Raw genomic sequence first — 10,438 nt, 5'->3', positions numbered from 1 at the left:
AGGTTCAAATTGACGAGAATGTGTGAATTTGATTTGATTGTATTTATTATATATAGGCGAATGTTACAAGGACAAACCATATCATGTGGACAATGGGCGATGATTTCCAGTATCAATATGCAGAGTCTTGGTTCAAGCAAATGGATAAATTAATTCACTATGTTAATAAGGTAGAGCTTTATTTTATATTTATACTTCATATGCTGCTAATTTTTTTTAAACACGAGTTGATTTGTATCTTGCTGAGTTTTAATACATGTTTCCTTGTGTTTAATGTTCAGGATGGAAGAGTGAATGCCTTGTATTCTACTCCATCTATTTATACCAATGCCAAAAACGCGGCAAATCAATTGTGGCCACTGAAAACCGATGACTACTTCCCGTGAGGATCTTCCGTTGTTTTGCTTGCAATGAAGCTTGCGATTTGTTAACTATTTATGTTATGCACACATTTCTGATGATTTCTTATAGGTATGCTGATGGACCATATGCATATTGGACAGGCTATTTCACTAGCCGCCCGGGCTTAAAGCGATATGTTAGATTCCTAAGTGGATATTATTTGGTACGATTTTGAGTGAAATTTTTTTGTTTGCACTCAAGCATTCTTAATAAGTCCATGACATTTGAAATCTCCAACATTTGATGCAGGCCATGCGTCAACTTGAACTTTTCGCTGGAAAACGATCGACTGTATACAATACTTTGGACCTTGCAGATGCTCTAGGAATCGCACAGCACCATGATGCCGTCTCTGGAACAGCCAAACAACATACAACTGATGACTATGCAAAACGGTTGGCTATTGGAGCCTCTAAGGTCAGGAACTTGAACTTCTCTGGAGTTAAATTTTTTGACCTTATGTTATGTGTTTGGCATTTGTTTATTAATTTTTTAAAAGTGCTTGTTATGCCTTGCAGGCTGAAGCAGCTGTTAGCTCTTCTTTGGCATATCTTGTTAGTAAGCAATCTGGCGATCAAAGTTCAGCAGTTGCATCGGCATTCTCCCAGGTAGTTTTTCAAAATAATTAAAGGAGAAAGAAAAAAACATGAAAAATGTTGAAGTAGATCCTATCATTGTTCTTAAATTTTCCAACTTTACTGGATTTTGGCAGTGTCAATTACTCAATATCAGTTACTGCCCTCCAACTGAAGACAATATTCCAGAAACTAAAGATTTGGTAATATTTTTATAATAGTTTGTTGAGCATAAATTTACGGTGGTTCGATTTCATGTGACATGTTAATGATTTGTACCCAGGTAGTGGTGCTGTATAACCCTCTTGGATGGAATCGTACTGATATCGTCAGGATACCAGTAAGAATATATACTTTTCTCATGACATCATCAAATACAACATTTCCAATATCATGCTGAAGGCGAGATCATTTGCATCAGGTTAATGAAGCTAATCTTGTGGTTAAAGATTCATCTGGAAACAACCTTGAAGTACAATACGTGGATGTGGACAGCGTTACAACAGATTTAAGAAGCTTTTATGTGAAGGCCTATTTGGGATTGTCTCCGAAAAAAGCCCCAAAATATTGGCTTCTATTTCAAGTGTCAGTACCTCCACTTGGTTGGAGCACATACTTCATTTCTAAGGCAACTGGAAAAAGTAAGTTCCAAATGTTCTATGTGAGAGTCACTGATTTTTATCAGCGTATTTTGATCTTTATTTGATAATTTTCAGTACTTAATATGATTTATTGATGTTTCCACTTGATAGGTACTAGGAGAAAGGGAGAACTCTCACGCCTCAACAATAAGAAGGGTGAGAACATTGAGATTGGACCTGGAAAGTTAAAGATGTCCTTTTCTTCAACCTCTGGACTACTCGAAAGGATATATAATTCCAAAACTGGAGTAAGAAACTTTTCATGTTCTTACACCTCAAAAAAAATTTCACAATGTTGTTATGAACTTATGATTTTTGTGTCTGGCTGAGTATACATAACGTTTACTTCATATGCAAGGAATCATTTTAGTTCTATAGACTCCAATGCAAATCAAGTTGTTCAAGACATAGTTTTGTCACTTAGGTTTAAATTTTTGTTTAACATGAAGACACATTTCTAAGTGAGTAGGAGAGAAAATGACATGATTTTTAAATTTCTCAGGTAAATATACCAATTCAGCAAAACTACCTTTGGTATGCCTCTAGTGACGGTGATATTCTTGATTCTCAGGTGAGTAGTTTCCTTGTACGTATCATTCTAAGAACAAATTTAAATATTATAGTGTATGCTTCAATCGTGTGATTTCTTATGTAGGCATCTGGTGCATATATATTCCGCCCAAATGTATCCTCTCCAAATATTGTTTCAAGATCGGTAAGTTACTATCTTTAATCAGTTAACCTATGTCACTGGGTAGATATAATACGAAGTGAATATAGGTTCTCAAAAGACAATAAGAAATCGATAGAAAGCTCCAAATTACCTTAGGTTTTCTATTCTTCGCGTCCACTTTCATTCGGCTTTTACATTTATTATAGAATATTTTTATCTGTATAGACACATTTATGATTCATTTGATATGCAGGTGCCCCTCAAGGTAATCCGTGGACCACTAGTTGACGAGGTTCATCAGACATTTAGTTCTTGGATTTACCAGGTTAGTAACTTGTACGTTAAGCTACCAATTTAGACTACAAATTTGAGTGATTTAATATTGAAAATTTTCACATTAGTTACTAGTACTAATTAAATATACCTAAATAGCTTAAAATTTAATGGGACTGTTTACTTTTTATTAGGTTACTAGGCTGTACAAGGGCAAAGACCATGCGGAAATCGAATATACTGTAAGTCACCTTGTCTCGACGACCACTCTAATATCTTGATACTAGCCAAATAAAAACCTATTTGTAAAATAAAAAATAAAGTTCTGAAACAAATTTATGTATGAAGATTGGTCCGATTCCTAACGATGGAATTGGGAAAGAGGTAATCACAAGAATGACAACAGATATGGCCACAAACAAGGAGTTTTATACTGATTCTAATGGAAGAGATTTTCTGAAACGGGTAACACTCATACATTTGTCTTCTGTTTAATATGAAATCTTATGGGGATGAAGTATTTATATAACCTAAAAAAATGCCGATGCAGGTCCAAGATCATAGGGAAGATTGGCCACTTAATGTTACTCAGCCTGTAGCAGGAAACTACTATCCAGTAAAATTCTTTTACTGTAATAGTTTCGATTTTGTAGTCTTTGATTAAGTTAATATAATCATAGGGTGACATGAAAACTATATTATAAATTTATAATATTTGTCCCGCTCAATCTCAAAAATAACTAATTTTTTCTCACCAGCTCAATCTTGGGATTTATACCAAGGATAAGAAATCGGAATTCTCAGTCTTAGTTGATCGTGCCACCGGTGGATCCAGCATCAAAGATGGTGAGGTGGAATTGATGCTTCATAGGTATCTAACTAAGTTTTCATTCTCTATTTCATTCTTATTGTATCGCATACAATCTATTGACACTAAATACTACTCAAGGCGGCTTACCAATGACGATGGTAGAGGAGTAGGGGAGTCACTCAATGAAGTAGTTTGCACACAGGATATTAAAGTTAAATGTGAAGGACTAAGGGTATGGCAGTGTTACCAATTCGTTTATATTTCTATGCGTCCTCGTGTTTTCCTCTCTTCTGTCTCTGTATAGCTAATAGATTTCTTATCACCTTTTTTCCTGTCATATCTAATTTTACATAGGTAAGAGGAAATTACTATATCAGCATCGATAATGTTGGATCTGGTTCACACTGGCGTCGTACAACTGGTCAAGAAATTTACTCACCACTCTTATTGGCTTTCGCACACGAGGTTCGATAGACTTAATTTTTGGTACTTGATGGACTAATAATCACGGCTGTTTGACTAAGTGTTACATCTTATGAGATATTTAATTGAACAGAATGCAGAAAATTGGAAGTCTTCTCATTTGACCAAAGGAACTTTCATTGATCCAAATTACAGCTTGCCTCCTAATGTTGCGTTGATAACTCTCGAGGTAGATCAAATGGAGCTCATAAATGTTATAGCTCTTTTAACACTCTCTCACCCTCTCTCACTAACTTGAATGTTTTTCAGGAGTTGGATGGTGGAATCGTTCTTCTCCGGCTGGCACATCTATATGAGGTAAATATATGAAAATCATTATCATCCTCTTTGTATTTTCTCTTTTTCACGGCTCTATGTTGGTTGCAATATAATTCTCTTGTGTTTTCGATTTGGTTATTATAGCAAAGTGAAGATGCTCAATATTCAACTCTAGCCAAAGTTGAACTGAAAAAGTTGTTTGCCACAAAAACGGTACATATTCAACTTGTCTTTGTGATGCATATACTTTCTTAGACTAGTTTAATTTGGATTAAGTATTTTTTTTTCTTTAATGCAGATAAAGGAGTTGAAAGAGGTAAGTTTATCAGCTAACCAAGAGAAGTCAGAAATAAAGAAAATGACATGGAAGGTTGAAGGGGACAAAGGACAAGAACCTCAAGCAGTTAGGGGAGGTTCTGTGAGCACTTCAGATTTTATCGTCGAGCTTGGTCCTATGGAAATTCGTACTTTCTTGTTGAAGTTTTAAGAACTAGAGTCTCAAATCCACATTGATGTTTTTGATTTTAAGAAATAAACAAGTGTCTCTCTCTAATAAATTGGTGTGTTCTACATCTGATTGCAAAGAGCACAATAATATGTGAATTATACAAATAAAGTGTCCCATATTATCAAATAAAAGATTATTTGATTTTGTATTCATAAATTTGCTGGAATTCATGTGTTAAGCCATTCTTTCTTATGTTGATATTTTGTAAACTACCATACATTTATAATTGGCCGATATTTTTCACTTGCCTTCGCTACTAAAAAGTCTTATGTTTCTTGAAGTATACGTCCGTTCGGCAAAAATTGTTCGGAAGTACACTTTTAAACGACATAAAATTAGTGTTTTTTCTCGATGTAGACTATATAGGACAATCCTTTGTTAGCATCATCATATCCTATTCTCATTTTTGAGATGTCAAGTTTTCTCTCTTGTGAGTGAAAGAATGGTAGATTCCATCAGTTTAAAGTCAATTGGCTTTGTTAAATAAGCATCCATGCCCACTTCCAAACATTTGGCTTCATCACATGACATTGCATGAGCTGTAAGAGCAACAATTGGAATGTGGAATCCAGTTCCCACTTCTGATTTTCTTATTTCTTTTGTTGCTTCATATCCATCCATCTTTGGCATCTGCTTTGTTTCACAAACACAGTGTGAATCAGAAAATAAGCTGTATCTTATAAATAAGCACTATATGATTACTTTTTGTCTTGCAAGTGTTTTTGTTTAATTAAGTTGTAGTATATCCAAACATGGCCTAAATTTATTCAAAGGAAAGAATTTCATGTTTTACACACATACCTGACAATCCATTAGGATTAAGTCATATGAAGGGAAACTTAGAATCTCAGTTTCAGATGTTCTTGTGTTTCTACAATTTTCAACACCGATCGTGCCATTTAGGGCATCCACCGCCTGTTGCCCATCACCTACAGCAACAACAGTGGCTCCCATTTTTTCAAGCATTATCGTTGCAACCCTTTGAATTACTGCGGTATCTTCTGCAAGCAATATCCTCAGACCTTCAAGAGACTTATTTCCTTTTATAGCTTTACTTGAACCACTAACCTTATTTGTTTCGCTACCTTCAGAATCTTCACCTTTTGCTCTTGTTGAAATAAACGCTTCATTACCAAGACTACTATGTTCCATATATTCATCATGTAATCCTAATAAGCTGCTACTTTTTTGGTATATCGATGGTCGACTGAGTCTAACTACCTCTTTTATTTGCTTATCTCCATTGGCAGTACCAAGATTAGAACTACCAATTTCAGATATGTCAGAGCCATCTGAGCTTCCAACGTCACAATGAGCTGTATAATCAATCTCTAGACTCTCATGCAAATCACCTTCTTTCCCTGTGAGTCTCGAAGTAATCATATTTTGCTTTTGTGCCTCAACATTTCTTTCGTTTATGACAGCTTCCAAAATATGCACCATCTTTGCTTTGTAAAGAGGTTTGTTGACAGTTAGTATGCGCCCTTTCTTGCGAAGCTCCGTCTTTATGATTTTAGCCGAGTCATGGTTATGTAACCAAATGAATTTCGCTCTGCCGTAGTACTTGTGAAGGAAGTTAAGTTGTTCCTTCCATATATCTGTGCTCAAGTCAAGTAGATCAATATCAACAGCAATGACAAATGTCGGGTTTGTCAATTCCTGTATGCTCAGCAATTTGGATTTCAGAACCTCATGAGCTGGATAAGGTGCATCAAACTCGATATCATTATGATGAGCTGAAGTTCTTTCATGAAATAATTCTTTTAGAATTTGTGTTAATCCATTCCACTCAGATGCTTCCATAGTGACAACGCCGTTTGTCTGTAACCACTTAGACGTAATTAATCGACTCATGTTGCCATGTAGTGCAAGAAGTACCTGCATTGATTTGACACTTCTTATTTAAGGTTCTGCTTATTATCTTTGCAGTCAACTCAGTGAAGTGCCAGGGAGATTCTACTACTCACCACTAAGCCGTTGTTAGCAAAATCTACTTGACAGTGTTGCTCTGTGGTATCCACGGGTGCGTTGAGACGCAGGTATAATCGCATTAGTGTTCCTGGTCCCTCCTTTTTGACAATCTTGATTTCTCCACCCATCTTATTAACCTGTCACCAAAGAGTAATAAAGCGTGATTTTCATGCTCATGTTAACGTGCAACTGATATAAGCCTCGACTATTTACATGATGTAATTACGGTATGCGTATGCTCTTCACATATAAAATGGTCTTACTCACCAAGGATCTGACAATGCAAAGACCAAGACCAGTGCCTCCGTGCCTGAAACGAAAAAAAAGGTTTAAGGACTCCTTATATCTTAAATAAATGATTTTCAAAAGTCATTTTTAACTATTGGACAATGGTTTCAATTAATTTGAAAATTCAGTTACAATATCAGATAACAAGGTAGTGTTGATTTGGTAGCACCAAGGTAATTAATTACTCGCAGACGTACAGTCTAGTAGTTGATGGATCAGCTTGCTCAAAGCTTTCAAACACTGAATCCCATTTACTAGGGTCAATACCTACAAATGTCAAAAACTTGTGAAGAAAATCATTATGATTTAACCTTAAACTGTTTTTTCTTTTTCCACAAAAGGGACAGTTTTTTATGCTGTTTTTCTAGACTAGTATTTTCAGCTCATACCGCAACCCGTGTCATCGACTTCAAACCAAATTATCATTTTGTTATCACTATTAGAAGCCTTCTTTGCATGGTTTTCATGCTGCTTCGTCCTGGTCTTTGGGGAACACCCAAATTTCTTCGGCTCGAAATTTTCATTACCACCATAAAAATTCGAGTTTCCACACCATCCTCTCAGAATAATGTGTCCCGCTGTAAATCAACCAAAAGAGTTAGGATTAGTCTTCCATCAGAGTTTCAGTACTTCATTAATACCATTTGATAAATCTTTAATTTTTCAAGAAGTACACAAATGAATATTGACATGAACTTTACATAGAGTAAACTTGATTGAGTTGTTGATCAAATTTGCAAAAATTTGAACTACTCTAGCAGAATCTCCCCGAACTAGCTTTGGCATATCGTCTGTGGAAAATTAACCAGAAACTTTTAGAGGCTTACAATCACTAATCTTATGCAACAAAAAGTTAGATTCATACCAGAAAGGTCTAAAATAATTTCTACAGTGTGGTTAATACATTGCACCGAAAACATATCTACAAGCCCTTCAAGTTCCCTTCCCAAATCAAATTCGGCATCTTCTAAGACTAGTTTTCCCGATTCCACCTATGTGCTACAAGATATTAGAAGTCTTTTTTGGAATAAATCCAGATTTCCCACAACGGAAAAAAACCTTAGCTTATATCTCACCTTGCTTAGATCCAAGATGTTATTGAGTAAACGGAGTAACGTGGTTGAGCATTTTCTTATTTGAGTGACGGTTGCACATTGTTCATTTGTGAGATGATCATCAGACAAAAGAATGTCGAGTAATCCAATTACTGCTGCCATCGGTGTCCTCAGTTCATGACTGTAATGCATCCAAGAAAAATCTATGAAGAGTAAAAACCTTGTATTACTACATCTTAAGTAATGTTGTCTGTACAGACACTGAATCGAAAAAGCCAACCTCATATTTGCGAGAAATTGGCTTTTATAGTTGCTTGATGCCTCCGCCTTTCTTCTTGCTTCGAGATGACTGATTAATTCTGCTCTAAGGTTCATTTCCTTCGATACTCCATTTGTCAATATCAAAATGCAAAAACATCCAATGACGATAATACACAATGATGCAGATATTAGAATAACCAATGTTTTGAAGGCTCTTTCATCTGCCTGCCCCATGATATGCTTCCTCGGTAAGATTATCACGCCCACCTGCACAAAGGTTAGGCCAACCAAAATGTTTAAAAACATTATAAGAGCAAATATAAGGAACAAGTGAAGTGTCTTAAAATGTACCAGAGGAAGCCTGTTCAAGTTCAGGTAGAACGAATCAATATAATATTGCTGGCGACCTAGCATGGCATTCTCTACATGAACCTCGTGACTCGGAGGGAAATCGTTCCCGTAGGTTTTCTGTAGCCACTGAGCTCCTTCTCTTATTACTTCATTATCACAGTCAACAGCCATTTTTAGCTTAGGATTCTTTCTTGAATTTGTCAGTAGAGGATCATTCGTGGAAGTTGCGAGCAAATAGCCTTTTTGCGAGGTCAAATATATATGACCGCTGTGCTTATCAACTAGTTCCTTCATTAGCTGCCCTACACTATAAAGTGAAGTAGTGACTCCCACAACTGCAACAATGCTCTTATTAGAAGAATCCCAAACCGGCAATGCTGCTGAAAGTAAAGGTGAATCCGTAAACTTGTTCACAGAAACGTTCCACGAAGCTACACCGTCGGGTACTTGGGACAGGCCAGCTATACTTATAGAGTTTTCTGGTGCAATTTTTATTGCTTTTCCGATCTTCTCGCCGCTGCCAGGATCAAGCTGTTCTCGGTACCAAATCACAGACTTGTTGCTATGAACTTCTTCATCATTCGAAACTTCATCATCTGCTGCAAATGAATTGGTCTCATTATGTGCAAGATCAGTGTAAATGTAAAAAGTATTATTATCCTTCAAGTCTCTATGAAATGCCTGGACAAAACCGTTGTTGTATTTGACAGTAATCGAGTTGAGAGCTTTTCGACTAGCAAACAGCGCCCATGTTACAGCCCTCATGGACTCATACATCTGCCACAAATTGGAACAAAACAAATAAGTTTTAAAACAGCAATCTCGAATCAAAATAAAACAATTATAAAAACTCAACCTGAACTTGTTCTGCTTGATTGGCTAGGTTACTATGGCTTCTGATAACATACTCAGACAACTTAACTTGAGCAGCTGTGATTTCAGCAGTAGTGTTCAAAATGTTCCACATCCTCAAAATCGGACGTTGCAGAAGCTCGTAACGTAGGTCATAAGCAAGACTATTTAGAGACTTTGTTGTATAAATCTTTGTGAAATGCCATGTTAGGATAGTGAGTAGACCAATCAAGATAGCTAGCATAACCTATATAGACCAAAACAATGACTTATTATAGGTATTAGTCCAACAAAATTGATTCTTTATCTATCTTCACAATAAAGGGTCTATTCTAATTGTTATAATAAAAAATCCTGTACTAAAGTAAGAACATAAACATGCAAAAATTCAAAAATATAATCATCCAAGGAAAAATGAACTAACCATGATTGCTAGGCGAACGACAAAGACACTGTAATAGGATGAGAGACATTGAGTACTTGCAAACTGAAAGTCTTCTTCTTTCTCGACATCCCTATTGAATTTCCTTGTGCTGTTTGGTGTGATATTTTTATTCCAAGAAGTGGCAATACACAGAAAAAATCTATCAAAAACGTGCATGCACTTTGTAAACATGATAGGAGAATTTGAACATGCAGAAGTGGTTTGGTCTTTTCTCTTCTGACACTTGTAACTTACTGTTATGTTACTTGAAAGTTGTTATTATGAACTTATAAAGTACACAATCAACTTGTGTCTTTGAAAAATTTGTGTGATTTTATATAGATCCAGTGGAATTATTATTATATGGAGAATATGGTGGTAGAAAAAGTGATAGAGAATTGTGGTGTTTATTGAGGATGGCTTACATTTGCTACATTCCTTTTACTATGCTGGGGCCCTGGCTTGGGTTGGCCCAGTTGGAGGGTTGGCATGTTTTGAATCATACACTTGTGGCTAGTACTGTGGGATGGGAACAATGGAAAGAAAGCACAGCCAATAAAAGAAGCTTCCTATGTTATGGTTTGGATACTCTGAATTTTTGTGCTGTCTGTG

The 10,438-nt window shown here is 36.0% G+C and overlaps 2 protein-coding genes across 3 annotated transcripts; one reads left to right on the top strand and one right to left on the bottom strand.

Annotated features, from left to right (window-relative positions):
• The first annotated feature begins 31 nt into the window (after positions 1 to 31).
• On the top strand, positions 32 to 4,780 carry LOC131640866 (alpha-mannosidase). The gene is made up of 22 exons (XM_058911243.1): positions 32 to 170; positions 282 to 382; positions 472 to 565; positions 652 to 819; positions 921 to 1,010; positions 1,115 to 1,180; positions 1,261 to 1,317; positions 1,399 to 1,618; positions 1,730 to 1,866; positions 2,121 to 2,189; positions 2,274 to 2,333; positions 2,545 to 2,616; positions 2,759 to 2,806; positions 2,913 to 3,029; positions 3,115 to 3,180; positions 3,323 to 3,435; positions 3,514 to 3,607; positions 3,730 to 3,840; positions 3,932 to 4,027; positions 4,108 to 4,155; positions 4,261 to 4,329; positions 4,415 to 4,780. The coding sequence occupies exons 1-22, from the start codon at positions 84 to 86 to the stop codon at positions 4,601 to 4,603; spliced, it is 2,172 nt and encodes a 723-aa protein (XP_058767226.1). The 5' UTR covers positions 32 to 83; the 3' UTR covers positions 4,604 to 4,780.
• On the bottom strand, positions 4,665 to 10,225 carry LOC131640852 (histidine kinase 1-like). Of its 2 annotated transcripts, none has more exons than XM_058911229.1 (13): positions 9,827 to 10,225; positions 9,407 to 9,649; positions 8,551 to 9,327; positions 8,219 to 8,466; positions 7,960 to 8,119; positions 7,749 to 7,875; positions 7,585 to 7,674; positions 7,273 to 7,461; positions 7,069 to 7,150; positions 6,863 to 6,905; positions 6,592 to 6,732; positions 5,426 to 6,502; positions 4,665 to 5,254 (listed from the first exon to the last, which is right to left on the bottom strand). In XM_058911229.1, the coding sequence occupies exons 1-13, from the start codon at positions 10,016 to 10,018 to the stop codon at positions 5,039 to 5,041; spliced, it is 3,585 nt and encodes a 1,194-aa protein (XP_058767212.1). In that variant the 5' UTR covers positions 10,019 to 10,225; the 3' UTR covers positions 4,665 to 5,038. The 2 variants fall into 2 exon arrangements, with proteins under 2 accessions (XP_058767212.1, XP_058767219.1); XM_058911236.1 differs by having other exon boundaries at positions 7,081 to 7,150.
• Positions 10,226 to 10,438: the final 213 nt, after the last annotated feature.

Source organism: Vicia villosa, linkage group LG1, assembly GCF_029867415.1.
Source record: "Vicia villosa cultivar HV-30 ecotype Madison, WI linkage group LG1, Vvil1.0, whole genome shotgun sequence".
Lineage (NCBI taxonomy): Eukaryota > Viridiplantae > Streptophyta > Magnoliopsida > Fabales > Fabaceae > Vicia > Vicia villosa.
Note: the sequence above shows the minus strand (reverse complement) of the source record. Positions and strands in the feature narration are given on the sequence as shown.